This window comes from Phocoena sinus, chromosome 11 (assembly GCF_008692025.1).
Source record: "Phocoena sinus isolate mPhoSin1 chromosome 11, mPhoSin1.pri, whole genome shotgun sequence".
Lineage (NCBI taxonomy): Eukaryota > Metazoa > Chordata > Mammalia > Artiodactyla > Phocoenidae > Phocoena > Phocoena sinus.
The window spans coordinates 37,280,048-37,306,196 of record NC_045773.1 but is presented as its reverse complement, the minus strand read 5'-3'; the positions used below and the strand labels follow the sequence as shown (position 1 = coordinate 37,306,196).

Sequence of the window (26,149 nt, the reverse complement as noted above, 5' to 3'; positions counted from 1 at the left end):
CCATGGTTGACAAAAGGGGGTATAGTCACATTGCTCATGTATTCTCACACAGTGGTAATTCCTGGTATCTCAGGCCAACAGATGGTTTTCTGGACTAACTACTTTAAGCTGGTATTACCCACATACTTTGACTTAAATAGAAAAATCATTCCAATTCCCAGGAAGTGAGGTAACCTCTCCTTACCTGCTAAAGATAAGGTGCCTATCAAAGCATCCGCCATCCACCCCTCCATACTTTGGAAATGATGCCCTGCGGTTTAGCCTTGAGGTAAAGTTTATTGGCGCTTGCCGCCTCTGTTTTGGCTCAGGACATTGGTGAGGAGTAAAGAGAGAGAAAGGTGGGCAGGTGGCAACTGGGTTCTTGCAGCGAGCATGCTGCTCTCTAAGATATTCTGTGATGATACTGTCCAGCGTAGGTGGGGAAGGAAGATGTCTGTCCAACTGCTTTTTTATGGCTGGGCTTTGGCTGTAGGCGCCATGGTCCGACTTCTGCCGCAACACTCTGATTTTCCTGCCATTGCAGGGTGATGGCCTCTCTCTGATAAAACTGATCCTACCAATCAAAGGAGAGTTGCCTGCATAAGACGGGCCAGGCAGAGCTAGTGAACCCTGGGAGGCCCGTGGCTGAGGATGAGCAGTGGGGGCAGAAGGGGCAGAGGCACCCACAGCAGCATGGCTGCCCAGTCGAGTTGCAATGCCATTGGCAATGCGAGGGGTACGGGGAAGAGAAACAGGAGAAGCAGCAGCAGTGACTGGGGTGAAGGCAGAAGAATGGGAGGCAGCAGTCATAGGCAGGTCAGCCTCTTTAGTCAGCACAGTTGCTGTCTCCCCAAGCCCTTTAGAAATGAGATGGTTTCGTATCAGCAGAAGCAGCTCTTTCTCAGGAAAGGAGATCCTTGACTGGGCAACAACATCTGCTTTCTGCAGTCGTGCCAGGGACACATCAGTGCCAATGAGAAGTGGCTTTCCTGACACCCGTTCAATGAGCTCAGCAGCATACTTGCAGAACTTGACATGGTCACTGCGTTTGTCCTGCAGCACAGGCTCTTTCATCAGTTGCTGGATTTGACAGCTGCTGAAAAGGGGCAGTTTGCTGATGATCTGCCGGACAGTGCTACTGCGAGACAGGCCCACCAGGGCCTTGCAGGCCAGGGCCCGGATCTGGTCTGCATCTGTGATGGGCATCTTGATGGAGAGTAAGGACAGAAGCACCTTGATGCCATTGTTGGACTGGACCACATTCCACATCTTGGCCAGAGTGTGCTCACTGCTTTTGGGAGTCTGAGGCAGCTTTCTCCGAGGAGTTCCAGAGATAAATTTGCCAATACTAGAAATTCTGTTATCCGGGCCACACACACAATTGATGATAATCTGAAGTGCTGACTTCTGAATTTCAGCATCATGAATAAAGAACTCACCCTCAGCCACTCCCAAAATAATGCTGATACCTATTGGGGAAAAAATAAACATTTTATATTATTCCTCATAAAACTAATGGCCAACTTCAACGGTTATTCCAGAGTCAGAATTTAGAGTTCTATTCATTTTGTTCCACTTAAAAAAAAACTAGGGCTTCCCTGGTGGCACTGTGGTTGAGAGTCCACCTGCCGATGCAGGGGACGCGGGTTTGTGCCCCAGTCTGGGAAGATCCCACACGCCACGGAGCGGCTGGGCCCATGAGCCACGGCCGCTGAGCCTGCACGTCCGGAGCCTGTGCTCCGCAACAGGAGAGGCCACAACACTGAGAGGCCCGCATACCACAAAAAAAAAAGAAAACTACACTTTTTTTTTAAAAAAAGTATAAGGAGGGCTTCCCTGGTGGCGCAGTGGTTGAGAATCTGCCTGCCAATGCAGGGGACACGGGTTCAAGCCCTGGTCTGGGAAGATCCCACATGCCACGGAGCAACTAGGCCCATGAGCCACAATACTGAGCCTGCACGTCTGGAGCCTGTGCTCTGCAACAAGAGAGGCCATGATAGTGAGAGGCCCGCGCACAGCGATGAAGAGTGGCCCCCGCTTGCCGCAACTAGAGAAAGCCCTCGCACAGAAACGAAGACCCAACACAGCCAAAAATAAAGTAATTAATTTTTTAAAAAAAGTATAAGGAATAGTTTGTATAAAATGAAATCAGTTCTATTACAGTGCATCTTTATGACATAATACCTTATATGTTAAATAGGGGAATGACTCAGCATTATGTGGAAGTCACCCAGGGTCATGTACAAACTTTCCTGGGTAAGTAGAGCAAAAATAGTGGGAATAAATAAAAACCTTCAGCAGGAAAGGAAAAAACCCTCAGCCCGGCTGCTATAGTGGCAGCAAGTTAAAAACAAGTGGCTATGCCTTGGGCTTTCTCCCCAGAGTGGTACACCCTAGGGCCCACAGCCAGTCACACAACTTGCCATGCTCACCTTAGCAGCAGCCCTCATCAGCCCTGCTCTTAATAAAGGGTGTTTTCAAACAAAGTATATTTTCCTTTTGTTTGTGTATAATAGCTTCTATCCATTCTGCACTGCTTGGCAATTACTAATTTTGTTAGGGCTCAGATTACAAAGTTGCTAAAGTTTTTTACTGTCTGCCCCAATCTATTTTTCTCATAAATTCTATTTTTAGCACAACACTGCAGAGTACAAGGTTTCCAGGAATGCACATGTACAATTATGTATATGTATACATATGTATAGGAAATGCCTATACCACCCAGAAAACCTGAATTCACTACCATGACTCCCTTATATGAAACTGATGGCATGACTTATAAGACTTACAAGGTACCCTCCTCTACTACCTTCTGTTCTAATACTGTAAAATTAGGTCAGGTAAGTAACAACCAGAATGGCAAAGGAAAACAAAGACCACGTAATAACAAAAATGGCAAGGTACAACCTACCTACAGTGGAGACGGTGGAGCCAGCCTCATCCAGCACATCCACTGATTCTGCCAACTGGAGCTGAATTTTTGGCACAACAGTGAGAATAGCCAAGACATCCAAAGCAAAGCGCACAGTGTCATTCCTGGACAGGAAGAAGAATTAGTCAAAGGGAAACTAGGATACAGCCACAAGAAACAACAACAGCTAAAAGAGAGAGACAATGGATCAGAACTACTACTGATATAGTAGGGACTATGGCTCTGTCCCTCGCCATGGCATCAGGAGAGGGCCTGTAAGTCACCAAAACTTTAATTTCAAAAAACACAGGGATGGAATTTTCACCTATCAGACTGCTAAGGTTAAAAACAAGGGATAATCCCCAATGCTGATGAAGATGTACAGAGACAAATGCTCTCAAACTTTTGGTGGGAGTAGAAATAAGTATACTCTTTTCAGAAAATAATTTGGAAATATGAAACAAAGTTCTTAAAACATTCATAACCTTTGGCCCAGGAATTTCACCTCTAGGAATCTGTCCTAAGGAAATAATCAGAAGTATTCAATACAAACAAGTATTTATGCATTAAGATGTCCATTAACACATCATGGACAGCAAAAGAATTAAGAAAACTTACACAGACAAAAGGAATATATGTGTTAAATTATGGTACACTCATGATGAACTACTTTGCAGCTACTGACAATTATTTTCAAAGAACTCTAAAGGACAAATGACAGCTCTATTTACAATAGCCCGGAGATGGAAACAACCTAAGTGTCCATCATCGGATGAATGGATAAAGAAGATGTGGCACATATATACAATGGAATATTACTCAGCCATAAAAAGAAACGAAATTGAGCTATTTGTAATGAGGTGGATGGACCTAGAGTCTGTCATACAGAGTGAAGTAAGTCAGAAAGAGAAAGACAAATACCGTATGCTAACACATATATATGGAATTTTTTTAAAAATGTCATGAAGAACCTAGGGGTAAGACAGGAATAAAGACACAGACCTACTAGGGAATGGACTTGAGGATATGGGGAGGGGGAAGGGTAAGCTGTGGCAAAGCGAGAGAGAGGCATGGACATATATACACTACCAAACGTAAGGCAGATAGCTAGTGGGAAGCAGCTGCATAGCACAGGGAGATCAGCTCAGTGCTTTGTGACCGCCTGCAGGGGTGGGATAGGGACGGTGGGGAGGGAGGAGATATGGGAACATATGTATATGTATGACTGATTCACTTTGTTGTAAAGCAGAAACTAACACACCATTGTAAAGCAATTATACTCCAATAAAGATGTAAAAAATAAATAAAGGACAAATGAAAAGGCTCAAAATACAACATTAATGAAATAGAAAACTAAGATATAACATTTTAAGTCTGACAATACCAAGTACTGGCAAGAAGGAATAAAAATGAAAACTCCCATAGACTGCAGTGGGAGAAGAAAATAGTATGAGCATTTTCCAAGCAACTTGGCAACATCCACTATAGATGAAATGAAGACACACTACAACCCAGGTTATACACAACATATCTTCAAGAGAGACTCCAAAAAGAGGTTTGTGGTACCATTCATTTAACAGGAAAAAAAGAAACAAAAGACACTAAATGTTCAACAATAGGAGAATAAACTACAGTACAGAAATACAAGAGTTCAAATATCAATCTCAAACACGTAAGGGTGGCTATATACCTGAAACTTATATTAAAAGAGTAAATAAATAAGGGTGAAAAAAGCAAGCTGCAAAAGACGTACACAGAATATTTTATATAACTTTAAAACATACAAAAGAATAATATATTATTGTTTACACACCCACACATATGTATAGCATAAAAAAATGAATGGAGAGAATGCACACCAAGTTCAGAAGACTGGTCACTCTCAGGAGGCAGAAAATGGAAAGGAACTGAAACAGAAGCAAATACAGCAACATGCCAACCCTGGGTATGGAGTAGTTGTTGTATTATTCTCTGTATCTTTATGTATTTTGAGATATTTCATCTAAAAGATGAGTTTGATTAAATACTATAATCTCAATTATGTATATTTACATACATTATGGAAAAAAGACTAAAGAAATTAACAGTGGCTAAGAATAATTTTCATTTCTAAGGTTTTATATATGCTAAGCAAAAACAAGTATTTTATTTTTAAAGTTAAGCTTTTAAAGGACATATTTATATTTTCTTATGTAATCAAATATGAATTTACCACTTAAAAAATGTATTTATAACCTTCCTCATTATCTTCTGAGTTTCCATCATCTTTAAAGCAATGTTCTCCAAGTAAATATAACCTACTTTAATACTCTAAAACAGTGGTTCTTGAAGTGTGGTTAGGGGACCTTTGGAGTCTCTGAGCCTCTTTCAAAAGGTGCTGATATAAAAACTATTTTTATAATAACACTAAGATGTTACTTTCCTTCCTCACTCTCATTCTCTCAAGAGTGTATAGTAGAGCTTTCCAGAGGCTTGTCATGTGTGATGTCACAAAAGGTTGAATATAGAAGCAGATATGAGATATTAAATCAGACATTTTAAAAACTTGCTGAAATCTCCTGGTTTTATTTTGGAAACTTTTCATAAAAAATGCTAGTAAGTAATGGATTCAGATTATTTTTAAATAAATAAATATTTTTATATTTTCTCAGTTTTAATTTCTAATATGTTATATATCAAGATGTAAAAACAAAAGTTTTTTTGGGTTCTAATAATTTTTAATACAGTAAAGGGATCTTGAGACCAAAAAGTTTGAAAATGGCCACTCCAAAGGTATTCCTCTAGATTTAATTATCCTGGGATTTAGCAAACAAGTTATATGCACCCTAAATAAGCACCTCTTGTCTTTATGGCAGTGAGTGGATAGGGAAAGGAGGTCAAGAACCACTGTTTATAAATTTTGTTACTATCTTCCCTTCAGACTCCATCTTTTCCAAAATATAGTTTTAATTCTTTTTACATCATCCTCAAATAGAACCTACCCAACCTCCTGATTCCATTACCTGTTTTTCCCTGAGCCTTGTCCCGCTTTGCTGTTTTCAACTGAATGGTGAAAATCATAACAAGAGCAAAAAATACAGTTTTATGTGAAGGTAAGATAAATATTATATATGGTTGTCAAGCAACAGAGAGATGTTTAAAGTCTAAGTACCAAAGAATACTGGACTCCAGCGTCCAGACAGGATTTCAACCCCACCTCTGCAGCTGTAGCCATGTAGATTATGTAACTTCTCTAAGAGTACAGATAATGATCCTTGCCTATTTTGTAGTATTTATAATCATCATGACCAAGCACTCTATAAATTTAAAATGATATTATCATGCTTAATCTAGTTTCTCAGATTCAAGTCCAAAATTTCAATTCAACAAATGTTTGTTAAGCATACACTATTGTGAAAACCAACATTAACTTTAGCAAAAAGCAGACTCTTAACTTCATGGTCCCACCTTGCATAATAGGTCTTCCAATTACAAGCAATAGAAATAAGCTGCAACAAGAGTTGGACACAAGAAAGTTTGAGGAAGACTTCAGCTGGCTCCCAATATAGCTGTGCTGGGCCATATTCTATCAAAAACTCCATCATTTCCACAATCTGTTCATGAGTATATGAACATGCCTAAAAGGAGAGATACATATTATTATTTTTTTAAATTAATTTATTTATTTTTGGCTGCACTGGGTCTTGTTGCTGCGCGAGGGCTTTCTCTAGTTGCGGTGAGTGGGGGCTACTCTTCGTTGCGGTGCGCAGGTTTCTCATTGCAGTGGCTTCTCTTGTTGCGGAGCATGGGCTCTAGGCTCGTGCACTCAGTAGTTGTGACTTGCAGCCTCAGTAGTTGTGGCACACGGGCTTAGCTGCTCTGCGGCATGTGGGATCTTCCCAGACCAGGGCTCGAACCCGTGTCCCCTGCATTGGCAGGCAGCTTCTTAACCACTGCACCACCAGGGAAGCCCAGAGATACATATTATTAAAGAACTCAATCTGCCTGCTATCTTCTCCAGCACAGCTCAGTGGTCAACAGATTTTAATAATAAAGCTAAGTAATAATAGTTTTCAAATCCAACACTTCTTGAGTCCACAGCCCACATGTGAAACAATGAATATATATAAATGATGTTTAATCTTTTATTTTATTTATAACTAGACTCATAATACATTTTGCCCAAAAAGGTAACAAAATGTTCAAATCATTGGTGCATGTATTTCACAGCTTAAAAAGCACCACGTAAAATAATTGGTTTCTTTTCAATTTGTGATTTTTAAAACACGCAGATACTAATCTTTGTTACAAAACATACTAAGTTCAAAAATGATAGTGAAGTGGAATTATAGATGCACCCTTTCAGAAAAAAAATTCCACACAGAAGAAGGTAGAATATCTAGTACTTTCCATAAAAGAAAGCCCTTTTACAGACATCTCAGTTCATCTTTTAGTTCTAGTATTCCAGAGATAGAAACTTACAACTGGGAGCAAAATAAGTTCTCAATATATCCATTTTTTGTTTGTTTGTTTGTTTGTTTGTGGGTTTTTCTGGCCACACCGTGTGACTTGCAGGATCTTAGTTCCCCAACCAGAGATCAAACCCAAGCCACTGCAGTGAAAATGTCAAGTCCTACCGCTGGACCACCAGGGAATTCCCTACATCCCTTTTCAAGTATTCTGCCTCCACACAGTGCAAGTATAATCCAACAATGTACATCCCACGTGGACTCCACTGATATGAATGTGCATTTCAGGCCCAAGATGCTACAGACAGTGCTAACAACGTTTCCTTTCTAGACAAGGTTCTCTCACCTTGTAAGGGGGTTGAGGATGAACAAGAATGCCACCCTCAGTCCTCTGAAGTGACTGCTTCACTTGTTCCAATTTAATGGCCAGGTGAGCCTCAAAGTACTTGCGCAAGGCCATGCACGTATGTTTCCCAGTTTGGCGGCTAGCAAATATTTCATCATCACTCAGAAGTGCACCCTGATCTTCCAAATTTAGAATCTCCAAAGTACTGATCTATTAAGAAAGAGGCAAAAGAATGGGGCAAAAGAGGAGGAAGAACAAAGAGGAAGAGAAAAGTAAAAGGAGAGGAGAAAGACTTCAATCAACTTTTGTGCTCATGAAGATTGACAAACATCAAAGTACATCTGTCCATACAACATGCTAAGAGTAGCCATATGAAAGCAAAACATTAAACCTATATTGAAAAATTACATAGTTTTCAATCATGCTGAAAGACACAGAGGCACAAAACTTGCTTTTTAGAAGGATCAAGCAATTCCCCCTGTAAGATTACTATATTCAAGGCAAGTCTACAATGGTATAGTCCTCCTAAGAGGAAAAGAAACTTGTAAATGAAGGAGGAAAAAAGACTTCATCCATAAAAATGATAGCAAAATTCCTCCAGTCAGAAGCTTCCTCTCTTCAATGCCACTGAAAGGCAGCCCAGACAAGCAGAACCCCTGCTCCTCACAAAGAGAAGCCACTGAAGAACCTCACCAAGTTCACCAGACGACGAAGACCATCATAGCGGTCAAAGAGTTCCAATACAGCCCGGAAGGAGAAGCAGATTGAGAAAAACATGGTAGCGTGGCAGCATCCTGAAGCATGAGAACATTCCATTAACCACAGTGTGTAGTTCACCACATCAGACAGAACATTGTGGGGATGCATGCAAACCTGCAAAAAATAAAAATAAAACGTAATTTTTAAAAATTTGGGGGAAAGGAACCTTCACAAAAGGGAAGAAAAATTCACAGTGTAGATAGATATCTTTGCAAAATACAATAATCACTCCTGGGCAAGTCATTCTGAGTTTAAAGCTTAAGTTACAAATGAAATTTTATAACAATCTATTCCAAGCCTGAAAACAACCTAAATTTAAAGAAATATTTAAATTCCACCTAAACATACTGAGTGCTAAATTCTGCAAATATTTATATCCTTTAATGCTCACAATGCTCTGTTACACACATATTAGTATTCCCACCTAACAGGTGAAGAAGTGGCTCATAGACATAAGGGACTTCCCCAGGCTCATAAAAGTGACTGAGCCTTCTGATACTAAAGTCTACAAGTTTAATATCCATTCACTCACTGATTCATTCACACACATTTTGTTGTCTCCTGTAAGTCAGACAATGAATTCTGAAGCATTACCCAGGTTTGTTTGATACATTTTTATCTTAACCACAATTGATTTTGTACATACACACACAGATTAGGTTACTACTCTCAAAAGATTACATATCCTTGCATAATGCTGAATCTTAAGGAGTTAAAAAATTAAAATCAAAATATTACCCTATTAGTAAATATACAAAGATGAATAAAGACACCACCCAAGAAGAATTTACCAACTTCACTCTACCAGAAAAGCCACACCACACAGAATATTAGAAAAATATTCCAGGCATAGAAATGACAAGAGCTTCCCTAGTGGTGTCTAAGGACTCATTTCTTTTCAAATGTACAACCCACTTAGACTTTTTTTAAAAATCACTAAATAAAAAGTCTTAGCTGGAAAAACCCAGAAAACCAGCTACCAGAGGGTAGCTGCCATGCTACCATGTTTTTCTCTGGAGCCCTGAGAACAACTGGAATGATTTTACTGTCTCTACCACGAACTATTTGTTAACACAAATACACAAAGCATCATCTGTTGTTTTTATAATAGACTCAAAAATGCAAAATATAACTCCACTGAAGGACATCTGAAAAGAGCCTGAAAATAATTCTAATGCAGTAAAAATGGCAAAAACTAAAAAAAAGTTCTGTGATCCCAATCCATCTTGGGTTTTTTGTTGGATTTTTTTCTTTCAGAGAGTCAGGAAAAAAAGGACTACAAAATTTTACATTTTGGACCTTTTCTAAAGAATTTTACATTTTTGGAATGCTCTGTAAAGATTCATGCTCCTTGCTTCTTTCACTAAAACCTAATCCACCTATTCATTTTTTCTTATCCAAAAGTTTTCCTGTGAATGTACTAGAATATTCCCCACCCTATCCCATTCCCATACATCTGAATGGACTGGACTTACTCTTTCCATGGCATCCTGGTTGTAGGACAGGTAATACAAGCACATGGATACACCAGTTGCAGCCATAGAAGGACGAGGAATTTCCAGTAATTTCTGTACTCCACCATGTGCAACAAATTCTGTGGCAAACTTGTTATGGAGCAGGAGAGATGCTAGGTGCTAAACAAAGAGGACACATATCACCGTGGAAAAATCTAGAACAAATATCTCTTCACAGTTGCTAAACACAAAGACTCCTCTGAAGCAGACAACCACTCCCTCAGAACAGAAGTAAAACCAATACTGCTTAAGGGAAACAAAAAACAAAAACAAAACAAACCAAAAAACTCTAGGATTCCATAATATTCCCTCCTAATACCAAAGGTTTTCATGAGGATGAAAAACAAGAAATGAAGAATATTGCTGTACATAATGACATAATCCTACACCATTTTATTATTACATAGCTTCCCTAAAGGATTTTTGTTACCCTTCCCATTTTAATCCTTTAAACATCATCAGCTCTATGTTTTAGCTTTGGCTCAGTCACTGACTCATCATCTAATAAAATCCAAAACTCTGCTTTCCTTTAAATTGATCCTCAATATATCCCCAAAGAAAAGTCTTCAGTAAATTATCAAAATTTGTAAATTTTTAGAACTAATCAGAATGCACTTTAAATAGACCTTTACTAATGAACTATTTTATTAAGTCTCTATTAGACAGGCCTTTGTTATCAAGTTTTGTTAACTTGCTGTTCAATTCTTACTAGCCTCTCTGGGTGGACCTGATCTTCTGGGCAATTTTAAGGGCAAGGAGTGCAATGCAAGCAGCAGGCTACTCAATGACTTTGAACCCAGGCCAACGTGGACGGGGCCTCAGGAGAACTGGAGCCTCCTGTTTCTGTTGGCCTCCTGTTTCTCATGTCAAGGTGTCTTCTGGGTGGTGATACAGGCAGCAGGTACAGGCAAGACAACACAGATTTGTAACTACATGATTTGATACCTGTATAAATTTCACCAAGGTCAATGGCAAAAACAACAAGTATGTACCCTCTTCAGAAGTTCTCTTAACACAGAGACTCAGACTAACCCTTATATATAATTCAAATCCCTTCACTCTTTACTTGGCTGATACACAAACCTCTACCACATTCCCACCAAGTCTTTCCCCAAGAAACTAAACTATGTATGGTTCCCTCCCCAATACTTAGGCCACTGCACGTGCTTTTTCCAATAAAGTCACTACCATAAAGTGGCAGTTCCACTGCCAGATCAGTAGGTAGGGAAACAGAGAACAAACAGGCTCAATCTTTACCAAGAACCTTAATTCTACTTGGCTCAACATAGCCCATAACCTGGCTCACCTCACTCATGTGGGCAAAGATTCTATTTTCTCTCCTTGTATTGTACCTCCATATAAGGTTCTAGTTCTTTTTTTGTTTGTTTGTTTTTGTTTTTGTTTTTTTGCGGTACGCGAGCCTCTCACTGTTGTGGCCTCTCCCATTGCAGAGCACAGGCTCCGGACGCGCAGGCTCAGCGGCCATGGCTCACGGGCCCAGCCACTCCGCGGCATGTGGGATCCTCCCAGATTGAGGCACGAACCCGTGTCCCCTGCATTGGCAGGCTGACTCCCAACCACTGCGCCACCAGGGAAGCCCTCTAGTTCTCAATTTACTATTTTATCCCATTTTGTTTCTATTGATCTATACGATCTTACAGAAAAACCAGAACATTTTGGCCAACCCAATACTAACTTCAACACCTGTTCTTTCTCCTACACAACTGAGACTTCCTTTTGAACAAAACAGTACACATAACTTTCTATACTTTTTATTTCCCTATAAGAAGGATCTCTTGTCTGATTTTTCCCTGTTCATCCTTATTTCATTTTCTTTAATCCCTTATATGAGGCTGCACGGAAAGCAGCTGAATAATGACACCCATTACAGTTCCTCATACAAAGACCTACAGAAATAGCAACTGCCCAAGTCCCTTCTTCACTATTTCCTTTTCAGGACAGGATGCTGCATCTGAAAGCAATCCCTTTGGGTCACTGGAGACCACTCTGACCTCCAGCTTCATCTCACTGTTCAAAGTACAATCATGAGTTTACACACTTTATACACACACACACACACTGCATCCCATACATAGGAATACATGTTACTCCAATTTATGTCTGACCTCCTCCAAACTTAAAATTTCTGGGGTCTGAAAGGCAAATTTCCTTATTTCTATTTAATTTCAATATACTCTGGAACTGTGCTGTCCAATGCACTAGTCACTGGCCACATGTGGCTAATTTAATTAAAATTTAGTTAAAAATTCAATGCCTCAGAGGCACTAGCTACATTTTAAGTGCTCACATATGGCTAGTAGCCACTGTTTTGAACAGCACAAAGAACATTTCCATCGTCACAGAAAGTTCTATTGGACAGCATGGCTCTGGAATATTAGGAATGAAATTGTAACTTTGAACAGCCAGTGAGAACATTACCTCTTTTTCAGAGGTCTTGTCTAGAAGCTACTATTTCTCAAGGAGAACAGACCATTCCTTCCTTTGTGCCCCATACTTTTCTCACAACATCTATAGTATCTAAAAGAAATCATAGGCTTACATGCCTGTCTCTCTTAACCAAACAATAAACAGCAGAGACTTATTTGTCTAATATTGTAAACATCACAGAATAGTACTGTGTTCATTTAGTTACCTGTTGGGTAGAACTATAATAGCCACAAAATTATTCATTCCACTTAACCTCTCTCCCTTCAGATTACCTAAATTATCATGAAAAGGTATGGATTTGGTGGGCTAGACATACCTGCCCTCTTACATTTAGCCCCTTTGCAACCTAGAAAATCATTTACCTTTACTGAATTTGAGTATGCCTCTATTTCTTTACTCATTTTCTGCTTTATATTTTGTCTACTCTAAATAATCTAACATCATACAATATGTATATAGTTAATAACTTAGAAGAAGTGTTGTTGGCTGACAGAATACTTAAAAGGTAGTATGACCTAAGGTACTATACACTTAGTTTCTCTTCCTATCCAGTAACAATAACTGGGCCACTCTCAGGTCTAGATCCACTTTCTCCTTTAACATTCAATCCTCTAGGACTGACCCCTGAATTTCTGTGGAGGCACTTGGTAAGCCTCATTTCTTCTATCTAAAAAAGAAATTTTCATTTGTCACGACTGACACATCTGGCAATAGAAACACCCTGGGGACTTCCCTGGTGGCACAGTGGTTAAGAATCTGCCTGCTGGGACTTCCCTGGTGGCACAGTCATTTAGAATCCGCCTGCCAATGCAGAGGACACAGGTTCGATCCCTATTCCAGCAAGATCCCACATGCCACGGAGCAACTAAGCTCATGAGCCACAACTACTGAGCCCACGTGCCACAACTACTGAAGCCCACATGCCTAGAGCCCATGCTCCACAACAAGAGAAGCCACCACAAGAAGCCCACGTGCTGCAAAGAAGAGTAGTCCCCACTCACTGCAACTAGAGAAAGCCCGCATGCAGCAACGAAGACCCAACACAGCCAAAATATAATTAATTAATGTAAAAACAAAAACAAAAGAATACACCTGCCAATGCAGGGGACACAGGTTCTATTCCTGGTCTGGGAAGATCCTACATGCCACGGAGCAACTAAGCCCATGCACCACAACTACTGAGCATACACTCTAGAGCCCGCGAGCCACAACTTCTGAAGCCTGCATGCCTAGAGCCTGTACTCTGCAACAAGAGAAGCCACCGCAATGAGAAGCCCGCGCACCGCAACAGAGAATAGCCCGCACTCGCTGCAACTAGAGAAAGCCCGCATGCAGCAACGAAGACTGAATGCAGCCAAAAATAAATAAATAAATAAAATTAATTTATTTTTAAAAAAAGCACCACCCTGAACAATAAAATCCAGAGATGCTACATACCAAAACATATAGGCACATCCATGTCAATAAAATGCTCAGTGACCTAACATTTTTAAGAACTTTACCTTGAGTGCCTCAAATGTAAGTAGGACATCGTTAGTCTGTTTCAAGTCAATATAGAACATCATCAAATCCCGTGATCCAAGTTGCATGAATATGGGAAGTAACTGAAATCAACACCAAAAACAAGTCTTAACATTTGAATTTATTTTCACATATTTCCTATTCCTTTATGAAGATAGAAGATTAAAGAAATGAGGTGCCTCTTCCCCCCGCTTTATGAAGATAAACATACAAACACACTTTGATCGAAAAGGCCTTATCAGGAGTGACCTCCATAAGACTTTACCAGTTTGAGGCAAAGACTTTTCTATATTAGTGTAAAAACACATCAATGTATAAAATGACACCACAAAATATCCCAGAAATAAACACAGTGGTCCCAAAATGTGAACACTACTCTTCCCAATAAGCTTACCTCCTGATATTCTCCTAAAGGGGTCAGATACTGGAGAATAAGTCGCTGCTCGATAGCAGGAGTCATAGGATAAAGGGTATAATTGGTGCCAATCACCCAGGGGGACATTTCTGACCAGCTGCTGTTAGACAGCTCAACAAACATGCGATCTGGATCAGATGATGAGAAACCCAACTTTTGCTTGGCTTTCCTAAAGCTCTCTCTGTCACCCTGTTTTGCTGACTTGTTTTTCCTCAGTCCTCCTTCCTCAGGTTTAGTTGCTGAGTTCACTCTGCTACTGGTCTTGTGGGCTGAATCAAGATGAAAAGAGATCTCCATGTCTCCAGAAGCTTCCTCTTGTTCGCCATCCACTACATCTACAGCCATGTCGCCATAGTCCATATCCACAGCTTCTTCATCCAGAGGCAAAAGGGGTTCAGAGGAGAGCTTTCGTGGGCTAGGACGCTTGCTTTCTTGCCTCAAAGCTACTTCCTGAAGCTGTAGCTCCCTCAGTCTTCGAAGTACTATTGCCACCTATCAACAGATATTGGAATAAAAGGGGTTGTCTCTTCTGCATCTTAATTTAAATGATTCAAATAATTCTTACTTCCACTTAGGGATAATCATGCAATTATTTCAATGCCTGGTAATAGTAAAGATTTGATAAATATGTTGACTTGATTCCTACAGCTTGATGAAATAAATAATGGCTAAAAGTCTCATTCCCCATAAAATTTCCCAGAGAACCCAAACCAGAAGATCTGCACATAAAACACCTAATTCACAACATATCTGGCTGGATCAAACTGGGGTGGACCATCACACCTGAAGAGGCAGACACTAGATATATTCACAATTTTTAAAAAGTGTCTGAAAATCAAACATGAATGTTTCTGAAATTTTTATCTGCCATAAGTTATATTCTGTTAAATACTGTCATCCACATTATACATAATTACATAATCTAATTTTCAAGTTCACCATTTATGTTTTACCTTTTCCTTTAAGTACTCATTTTTTGGGCCAAGCCTAAACTGTAGTATTATGCTTAGTTTTAAAAAGAGAGAGTGATTAGGTCTGCAATTTATTTTAATCTGCATTAAAAAAAAAAAAAAAGAATGGTGGATGGATATAATGAGGGGTGAATGGATGGATGGGTATTCATGAATATAAGTTTAGTAAAATATTCACAATCAATGTAAGTGGTGTGTATACAGGTGTTCACTGTAAAATTATATTTTGCTAAAAGTTTGAAATTTTTCATAATCCAGATGTTGGGAAGGGAAAGGGAGTGGTACTATTTATCTGGTACAAAATATCATGATCCTTGACAAGATGAAAAACAGCTATTTTCTAGTAAAAAAAAAAAAAAAAGGTCCAATCAAAACTCTTATGAAAAGTAGTCTTGAAATACTGAAATTATAGCTATACTCTAGTACAAGGTAACAAATAAGATCTACCTATTCAAGTTCAGTAGCAAGAAAGAACGAGTGAATACACTCCCATCTTATGCAAAAAAAATCATTCTAACATGGTCCTTACCAGCTGTGAATTTTCATCCCTGTAGTTGGCAGCAATGTCTTGATTTTCCATAGCACCTCCTAAAAGACCAGTAGAATATGTCCTCAGTGGCTGATCAGCCTCTCGGGCCCATTTGAAAAGATTCTCAACAATTCCTTCCTATAGTAAAGGAAATGAAATAGCACAATTCAGGGGGAAAAAATTCATAATTAAAGATATAAGCAAAGACTTCAGTCTTGTAAAAGAATTTTTTTAATAAAACATTTCAATATTGCTCATAAGATTAAAAAATCCAAGTGAACTCACTGTACAATAGTAGGTGGTTTAGTTAAAATATCTGTGCACTGTGAAACAGAATTAAATTTATCCACTAAAACTCAAGCTAAAGATCAACAATCACATAATGCAATCCTACTTTAGCTGTTAAGACCCAAAAGGTTCCATGACCAAGTGGGGAGCCCTAAAAATTCTATATCTCTCTTTGAAGTTCACAATGCACAATTAACATTATCAGTGCTCTGAGAAGTCCTCCATCAAACAAGTATTTAACTCCACATATCCCACCCTTATTTTTAGTTAGTTTTTACTATGAAATAAAATACATAAACATGTACAGTCCAAAGAAAATGAAAATCACCTCTGTGATCTACCACTGAGTTTAAGAAACAGAAACCTCCCATGTGTCACCACTCCCTATACCACCCGCCTCCTCCCTCCCCAAAGGGTACCTGCATTACTAAATTTTAATAATTTTCTTATAAGGCTTTTGTTAAACGTTATATGCTTTGAACTGTGTAAATTGTGTGGTGCCATATGTATTTTTCTGCAACTTGTTTCTTTTACACGTTATGTTTTTTACATTCATCTATATGGTTACATGTAATTGTCACAAATAGCACTCAATATAAGACAGGCTTTACACATAACATTTAATCCTCATATCAACCCTATATGATTAGGTAAGTACTATATTTACAGAATAGAAAACTGTCACAATGAGGTTAAGTAACTTACCAAAAGTCACAAAACTAGTAAGTGGCAAAGCTGGGATCTTATCCTAGGCAGTGTACCTCCAAATGCTCTTCATCTCCATGTTCTGCTGCTGCTATTCTGTTGGCTTAACTATACTTATTTTTGTGCAAGCATGTCCCTAAAGTAGACACCTAGGAACAGTACTAAGTCACAGGTGTGTTTGCTCAACTTTACTAGAGGAGGCCAAACTATTTTCCAAAATGACAATTCACATTTCCTACAGCAAATAGTTCTTTTTTCCTACATCTTTACCAACACTTGGCCACTATCAGACTTTTAATTTTTTGCAGTCTGGTGGGTATAAAAAATTAACATTTCATTTAACTTGAATTTTCTCATTTACTAATGAAGTTCAGCATTTTTTTTCGTGCCTTCTGACCATTCATACTTCCACTTTCTCTGAAATACTCATGTCTTTTACCAGTGTTTCATGATAAGCACAAGTTCTTAATTTTTATATAATCATACTTGGCAATATTTTCTTTTAAACGTTGTGCACTTTATCTTAAGAAACTCTTCCCTAGGGTCATGGTGTCATTCTCCTATATACTTCAAATTTTAAAGTTTTTTTTTTTAAAAAACTAACACTCTGAAAACGCATTTTGAGAAATTCTGTTTTAAAATACTTATTGAGGGGCTTCCCTGGTGGTGCAATGGTTAAGAATCTGCCTGCCAATGCAGAGGACATGGGTTCAATTCCTGGTCCAGGAAGATCCCACATGCTGCGGAGCAACTAAGCCCCTTGCACCACAACTACTAAGGCTGTGCTCTAGAGTCCATGTGCCACAACTACTGAAGCCCGTGCACCTAGAGCCTGTGCTCTGCAACAAGAGAAGCCATGACAATGAGAAGCCCAGGGCTTCCCTGGTGGCGCAGTGGTTGAGAGTCCGCCTGCCGATGCAGGGGACACAGGTTCATGCCCCGGTCCGGGAAGATCCCACATGCCGCGGAGCAGGTGGGCCTGTGAGCCATGGCTGCTGAGCCTGCGCGTCCGGAGCCTGTGCTCCGCAATGGGAGAAGGCCACAACAGTGAGAGGCCCGCGTACCGCAAAACAAAACAAAACAAACAATGAGAAGCCCACGCACAGCAACGAAGAGTAGCCCCTGCTCGCAGCAACTAGAGAAAGCCTGCACACAGCAACGAACACCCAGCACAATCCAAAAAAATTAATTTAAAATAATAATAAAATACTTATTGATATGAAAATATATGTACCATCAATTTTAAGTCTATCATCCTTCCCTATTTCCAAACAGTATAAGAAACTTAAAATACTAACTGCAATTATTGCCTTCCATCTACATGTTATCAAGAATTTCTGTTTGCCCTTTTGCCCTCCAAAATTGTTTATTTTGGTCAATATTTCTAGGTTTACAGAAGTTCTCTGAAGACATTTTCTACTATTATCTGGCCTCTACTGACGCTGTGGCAAAGCATGCTATGTTAATTTGAAGGAATCTTTTATACTCTAGTTGCTTTTTATTACTATTTTTTGAGTGGTTTTGTTTATTTATTTAGGCTGCGTTAGGTCTTCGTTGCTGCACACGGGCTTTCTCTAGTTGCGGCAAGCTGGGGCTACTCTTCATTTTGTGGCGCATAGGCTTCTCACTGTGGTGGCTTCTCCTGTTGCAGAGCATGGGCTCTAGGCACAGGGGCTTCAGTAGTTGTGGCACATGGGTGCAGTAGTGGCTCACAGGCTCTAGAGCGCAGGCTCAGCAGTTGTGGCACACAGGCTCAGTTGCTCCATGGCATGTGGGATCTTCCCGGACCAGGGCTCAAACCCATGGCCCCTGCATTGGCAGGCAGATTCTCGACCACTGCGCCACCAGGGAAGTCCCACTCTAGTTGCTTTTAAAATCTTTTGGTCTTTGGTATTCATTGGGCTTTCTGAATCTGAGTGGTCATGTCTTTCATTTATTTGTAAGATCCTAGTCTCATCCCTCTGAATATTACCTTTCTATTTTCTTTTTCTTTTATATATATGTGTGTGTGTATATATACACACATACACATTTTTTTTTTCTTTTTTGGCTGCACTGCATGCCATGCAGGATCCTAGTTCCCTGACCAGCGGTTGAACCCACACCTCTTGCAGTGGAAGTGCAGAATGTTAACCACTGGACCACCAGGGAAGTGCCTTCTATTCTCTTTTATTGAAATTCCTTTTAGATACATGTTAAATTTTCTAATTCTAGTCTTATTTCTAAGAGCTTCATTAAGGATTATCCTGTCAGATATTCCAGTTTATTAATTCTATCTTTAGCTGTGTCTAAATTTCACTCCACCTCATCTACTAAGTTTTAAAATTCAATAACTGTAATTTTTATTTCCAGTAGTTCCTTTGTTCATTTTCCAAATGGCCATTTTTTTCATAGTCTTAGACTTTTCTTGGAGTTCTGATTCTTTCACATTCATAACTTTTAACTATTTTAACCATTTTTCAGTGTAAAATTCGGTGGGATTCAGTACATTCACAATGTTGTGTAACCATCAACACTATTTCCAGAATTTCATCATCCTAAACAGAAACTCTTTACCAGAACTTTCAATAATGGATAGAACCGAAAAGAAAATCAATAAGGAAACAGAGGAGTTGAACAACACTACAAACCAATTAGATCTAAAAGACATATAGAGAACACTCCGTCCAACAAGAGCAGAATATACATTCTTTTCAAGTACACATGGAACATTTCACAGAAGAGACTACATGTAAGGCCACAAAACAAGTCTTAATAATTTAAAAAGAACTGACCTCTTACAAATAATTTTTTCCAATCACAATGGAATGAAATGAGAAATCAACATCCCAAGAGAAAACTGGAAAATTCATATGTGGAAATCAACAGTCTTAACCAACAAAAGTGTCAAAGAAGAAATCACAGGGAAATTAGAAAATACCTTGAGATGAATGAAAACAAAAACACAACATACCAAAATTTATGGGATACCACAAAAGCAATGCAAAGAGGGAAATTTACAGCTGCAAGCACATAAAATTAAAAAGAAAAAAAGGTCAAATTAATAACCTAACTGTACACTTTAAGGAACAAGAAAGAGCAAATAAAACCCAAAGATAGCAGGAGTAAAAAATAATAATAATAAAGATTAGAATGGAGATAAACAAAATAGCAAATAGAAAAATACAGAAAATTAATGAAACCAAAAGTTGTTGCTTTGAAAAGATCAACAAAATTGACAAACCTTTAGCTAAACTGATCAAGAAAAAAAAAAAAGGAGAGAAAACAAATTACTAGAATCAAAAATGAAAAGGGAAAACGTCCCCAGTGGTGCAGTGGTTAAGAATCCACCTGCCAATGCAGGGGACACAGGTTCAAGCCCTGGTCCAGGAAGATCCCACATGCCGCAGAGCAACTAAGCCCACGCACCACAACTACTGAGCCTGTGCTCTAGAGCCCGTGAGCCACGACTACTGAGCCCATGAGCCACAACTACTGTGCCCACGCGCCCTAGAGCCCGCCCCCCCACAACTACAGAGCCCACGTGCTGCAACTACTGAAGCCCACTGCCTAGAGTCCGTGCTCTGCAACAAGAAAAGCCACCACAATGAGAAGCCCATGTACCACAACAAAGACCCAATGCAGCCAAAAAAATAAATAAATTTTAAATTTTTTTTAAAAAAAGAAAGGGGGAACATTACTACCAATTTTACATGAATAAAAAGGATTATAAGGGAATTCCCCGGTGGTCCAGTGGGTAGGACTCCACACTTTCATGGCCGAGGGCCTAGGTTCAATCCCTGGTCAGGGAACTAAGATCCCACAAGCCACATGTGGCATGACCAAAAACAAAAGTGGGGGGTGGATTACAGGAGAACACTATAAACAACTGTACACCAACAAATTGAGTAACTTAAACGGACAAATTCCTAGAAACACAATCTACCAAAATGGACTAATGAAGAAACAGAATAACTGAACAGACATAACCAGGAAGGAGACTGAATCAGTTGTCAAAACCCTCCCAAAACAGAAAAACCTAGGACCAGATCGCTTAACTGGTAAATTCTACCATTTAAGGAATTAATACCAAGCCTTCTCAAACTCTTCCAAAAAATTAATGAGAAGGAGCACTTCCTAACTCATTCTATGAATCCAGCATTACCCTGATACCAAAGCAAGACACAAAGATAGTACAAGAAAATTACAGATACTCATTATGAATACTGATGCAAAAATTCTCAAAAAATACTTGCAAACTCAATTCAGCAGCATACTAAGAGGATTACTGTATATACCACGACCAGGTGGATTTACCCAGGTACGTATGGTTCAAAATACAAAAATCAATCTATGTAACACACCACATTAATAGAATCAGTGTGAATTAATTTTTGTGAATTAGTAGAAAACCACATGACCATGTCAACTGAGGCAAAAAGAATTTGACAAAAGTAAAATCCCTTTCATTAAAAAACACTTAATAAACTAGAAATAGAAGGAAACTTCCTCAACATAATAAATGCCAGTCATGAAAAAAATTACAGCTAACACTACACTCAACCGTAAAAGTCTGACAGACTTTCTCCAAAGATTAAAAACAGGACAAGGATGTCTGCTTTCACCACTTGTATTCAACATAGTACTGGCAAGAAAAAGAAATTAAAGGCGTCTGTGTTGGAAAGGAAGAAATAAAATTATCTCTGTTCACAAATGACATGATCTTTTACATAAAAAACTCTAAAGTTTCCACACACACAGACACAGACACAGACACACACACACACACACACACACACACACACACAAACAAACACACAAAACAACCTGTTAGAATAAATGAATTCTGCAAAGTTGCAGAATACAAAATCAATACACAGAAATCAGTTGCATTTCTATACACTAGTAATGAAAAATCTGAAAAGGAAACATATCCAGTCATTGTTTAATTGTTGACTCCTAATCATGGAGGATTATTTGCTGGGATACTTTGTAATTTTTTTGTGAGCTCACTTTTTGTGGAAATTGTTTTTTCTGTGAAAATCCCTTGTGGCCCGGATTGTGAAAGCTTCTCCTCCACGGGAGTTCTGTATTTGCTTTTGCCAGACAACCAAAGAATATCACTGGTCCAAAACAATTTTGTTTGTTGTTAATATCTTGACTTTGGGGTTCCCAATCAAAATAGAAATTTCAAACATTTACCCAAATAAGGCCCATGCCCAGAGATTCTCAGGGGAGACTTACATGCCCATGCCCCTGCCCCTCAGAGTGGAGTCAGAGAATGAGAAATCTATCATCTCCCCACAGCATAAAGCAGATATTTTCCTTTTCCATTGTTTCAGTGAAGGTCCTTAGGGAATCCCAGTTTTATATGGAGGTCAGGGTCCCCATTCTAAACTCCTCACCCAAGATTTTGTCCCTGTCCTCAATTACCACTTTACTTTTATAGTTCCATATTTCTGGCACCTAGGGATTTCTCTAAGAGTTTATTATAGTTTACCCAAAATTTGTATTTCTGTGCAACGGGAGAGTTTGTAAGTTATCCTGGTTAGTCATCTTGATAGATCTGGGTCTTGTCCCTTCTGTATTAAAACCATTTCTTTTCTCTCTGATTCTGAAATACCATAGACTCATGGTTTTCTTCCTACCTCATGGGATGCTGTGAGAGTTAAATGATACTATGCAAATCAAATCCTTAGCACAGGCCTGGCACTCAATAAACAGTAGCCATCTACCTAACTGACCACATGGACATTTTCATCATAAAACACCTATTAACATTTTAGGGGAATCTTAACGTTCCAGAGTATAAAATCTTGAAAACGCTGGCTTGAGGGTTACACTTTCTGAGATTTCATTCTCTCCGATTTTATCCCTCTGACCTCCAATAATCTGAAACAACCTCAAAGAAAAAAAAAGTTAAAGCAGTACTCTTAAAGAATTAAGTCCCTAAAGGTCCTGTTCTCACTGGATTAAGAGCATACACTGATAAACGTAAACAGTATGAGAAACCTGGTATGTAAATATAAAAGTACTCCGTTCTATAACACACTTAATATAATGAAGAAACTATACAGCCAAATAATTTTAAGTAAAAGTAAAATTTAAAAGAATGATTAAGATGGCAGAGGAGTAGGATATGGAGTTCACCTTCCCCCACAAATACATCTACATGTGGAACAATTCTCACAGAACACCTACTGGATGATGGCAGAAGACCTCAGACTTCAAAAAGGGCTAGAAAATCTCCATGTAACTGGGTAGGAAAAAAAAAAAAAGCGCGAAAGGAAACGGGACAGGACCTACATACCTGGGAGAGAACTGTGAAAAAGGAAAGGTTTCCACACACTGGTAAGTCCCCTCACTGGCAGAGAGAACAGCCGGAACGGAGGGGGAGCTCCAGAGCCTCAGGGGAGAGCGCAGCGACTAGTTTGCAGAGGGCAAAGAGGAGAGACACCTGCACAGACAGTCGGTGGTGCTACCTGGCACTCCCCAGCCCAAGATGCTCACTCTTCCACTGAGGGGGTCAGGGGCTGAGTGCTGAGGCTTGTGCTTTGAAGGTGAGAACCGGGAAGAGGACTGGGGCTGGATGCATGGTGACAGCCTGAGGGGGCTAGGGTGTGGTGCATTATAACCGAGGGATTACGGAAGGAAGCCTGGGCCCCCCAGAGGGGCAAGGCACCATTGATGGGGGGCCCACGAGGAGATGGGTGGGCCCGCCACAGGAGCTTCTTTCTCCACGCCCTCTCTCAGGAGGCAGGGCACCACCTACACAAGCTCCAGGGGTGGGCAATAGCTGCCGCTGCCATCTTGGACTCCAGAGTCAGGCATGGATAGTTGGCCAACGGTCCCAAAACCTGGCACCAACCAATGCCCCCGCTTCCCCGGGAGCACATGCAGCCCACTGGCACCAAGGGTCCCATGAGCGGGCTGCATGCCTGCATACCCCCTAACAAGGGGCTAATGACCAGCACATGCTGAGGAAAGAAACAGCAAGCACCCAAACCAAAAACAGCCCTCAGACCAAAAAAATATTAAACCCACACAAGCTATGCAGGGACGCTCCCATACATAAAAAGCCCTCCAAGACTACTATAGGTATTTATATCTCTTAAACTCACAAAGAGAAATATAAGCAAAATGAAGAAGCTGAGGAACCACTCCCAATTAAAAGACCAAGAGAATTCCCCTGAAGGAACAAACAATGAAACAGACCTCTTCAGTCTAACAGACACCAAGTTCAAAAAGGAGGTAATGAAAATACTGAAGGAACTAAGAAAGGTTTTCGACAGAAATGCAGATTACTGTAAAAAGGAACTAGAAACTATAAGGAGGAGACAAGAAAAATTAGAATCTTCATTTGTTGAGGAGATAGCTAAGCTAAATGCAACAAATAGCAAAATAAATAATGCAGAAGAAAGAATAAGTAATCTGCAAGACAGAATAACAGAAATTACCCAGAGGCTTTCAGAAAGATGGCGGAAGAGTAAGACGCGGAGATCACCTTCCTCCCCACAGATACACCAGAAATACATCTACACATGGAACAACAACTACAGAACACCTACTGAACGCTGGCAGTAGACCTCAGACCTCCCAAAAGGCAAGAAACCCCCCCACGAACCTGGGTAGGGCAAAAGAAAAAAGAATAAACAGAGACAAAAGAATAGGGACGGGACCTGCACCAGTGGGAGGGAGCTATGAAGGAGGAAAGGTTTCCACACAGTAGGAAGCCCCTTCACGGGCGGAGACTGCGGGTGGTGGAGGGCGAAAGCCTCGGGACCGCAGAGGACAGCACAGCCACAGGGGTGCGGAGGGCAAAGCGGAGAGATTCCCGAACAGAGGATCGGGGCCGGCTGACACTCACCAGCCCGAGAAGCTTCTCTGCTCACCCGCCAGGGCGGGCGCGGCTGGGAGTTGAGGCTCGGGCTTCGGTCAGAGCACGGGAAAGGACTGGGGTTGGTGGCGTGAACACAGCCTGCAGGGGGTTAGTGCACCATGACTAGCCGGGAGGGAGTCCGGGGAAAAGTCTGGACCTGCCAAAGAGGCAAGAGACTTTTTCTTCCCTCTTTGTTTCCTGGTGCGCGAGGAAAGGGGATTAAGAGCGCTGCTTAAAGGAGCTCCAGAGACGAGCGCGAGCCGCGGCTAAAAGCGCCGACCCCAGAGACGGGCATGGGACGCTAAGGCTGCTGCTGCCGCCACCAAGAAGCCTGTGTCACTGTCCACACCCCCCTTCCGGGGAGCCTGTGCAGCCCACCACTGCCAGGGTCCTGGGATCCAGGGTCAACTCCTCCGGGAGAACGCACAGCGCGCCTCGGGCTGGTGCAGCGTCACGCTGGCCTCTGCCACCGCAGGCTCGCCCCGCACTCTGTGCCCCTCCCTCCCCCCCGGCCAGAGTGAGCCAGAGCCCCCGAATCAGCGGCTCCTTTAACCCCGTCCTGTCTGAGCGAAGAACAGACGCCCTCCGGCGACCTACACGCAGAGGCGGGGCCAAATCCAAAGCTGAGCCCCTGGGAGCTGTGAGAACAAAGAAGAGAAAGGGAAATCTCTCCCAGCAGCCTCAGAAACAGCGGATTAAAGTTCCACAATCAACTTGATGTACCCTACATCTGTGGAAGACATGAATAGACAATCATCCCAAATTAAGGAGGTGGACTTTGAGAGCAAGATTTATTATTTTTTCCCCTTTTCCTCTTTCTGTGAGTGTGTATGTGCATGCTTCTGTGTGAGATTTTGTCTGTATAGCTTTGCTTCCACCATTTGTCCTAGGGTTCTATCCGTCCGTTTTATTTTTGTTTTTTTAATTTTTTTCTCTTATTTTTTTATTTTAATAACTTTATTATAGTTTATCTTACTTTATTTTATTTTACTTTATCTCCTTTCTTTTTTTCCTTCCTTCCCTCCTTCCTCCCTCCCTCCTTTCTTCCTTTCCTTCTTTCTTTCTTTCTACTTCTACTACTTCTTTCTTTCTACTTTTTCTCCCTTTTATTCTGAGCCGTGTGGATGAAAGGCTGTTGGTGCAGCAGCCAGGAGTCAGTGCTGTGCCTCTGAGGAGGGAGACCCAACTTCAGGACACTGGTTCACAAGAGACCTCCCAGCTCCACATAATATCAAACGGTGAAAATCTCCCAGAGATCTCCATCTCAACACCAGCACCCAGCTTCACTCAACGACCAGCAAACTACAGTGCTGAAAATCCTATGCCAAACAACTAGCAAGACAGGAACACAACCCCACCCATTAGCAGAGAGGCTGCCTAAAATCATAATAAGTCCACAGACAACCAAAAACACACCACCAGACGTGGACCTGCCCACCAGAAAGACAAGATCCAGC

At 40.6% G+C, this 26,149-nt stretch overlaps 1 protein-coding gene across 9 annotated transcripts in view; it reads right to left on the bottom strand.

Annotated features, from left to right (window-relative positions):
• DCAF1 (DDB1 and CUL4 associated factor 1) overlaps positions 1–26,149 on the bottom strand; it is a 91,466-nt gene that overhangs the window by 30,906 nt on the left and 34,411 nt on the right. For all 9 annotated transcript variants that reach the window (XR_004352335.1, XM_032650133.1, XM_032650135.1 and 6 more), the window contains 9 exons: positions 15,842–15,979; positions 14,321–14,833; positions 13,908–14,009; positions 9,919–10,077; positions 8,378–8,557; positions 7,685–7,894; positions 6,338–6,507; positions 2,891–3,015; positions 185–1,448 (listed from right to left, as the gene is read on the bottom strand). Coding sequence is in view for 8 of the 9 variants with exons in the window: in XM_032650133.1 (XP_032506024.1) it covers positions 185–1,448; positions 2,891–3,015; positions 6,338–6,507; positions 7,685–7,894; positions 8,378–8,557; positions 9,919–10,077; positions 13,908–14,009; positions 14,321–14,833; positions 15,842–15,979 (2,861 nt within the window). In the remaining variant the exon portion in view is untranslated. The remainder of the gene's footprint in view (positions 1–184; positions 1,449–2,890; positions 3,016–6,337; positions 6,508–7,684; positions 7,895–8,377; positions 8,558–9,918; positions 10,078–13,907; positions 14,010–14,320; positions 14,834–15,841; positions 15,980–26,149) is intronic.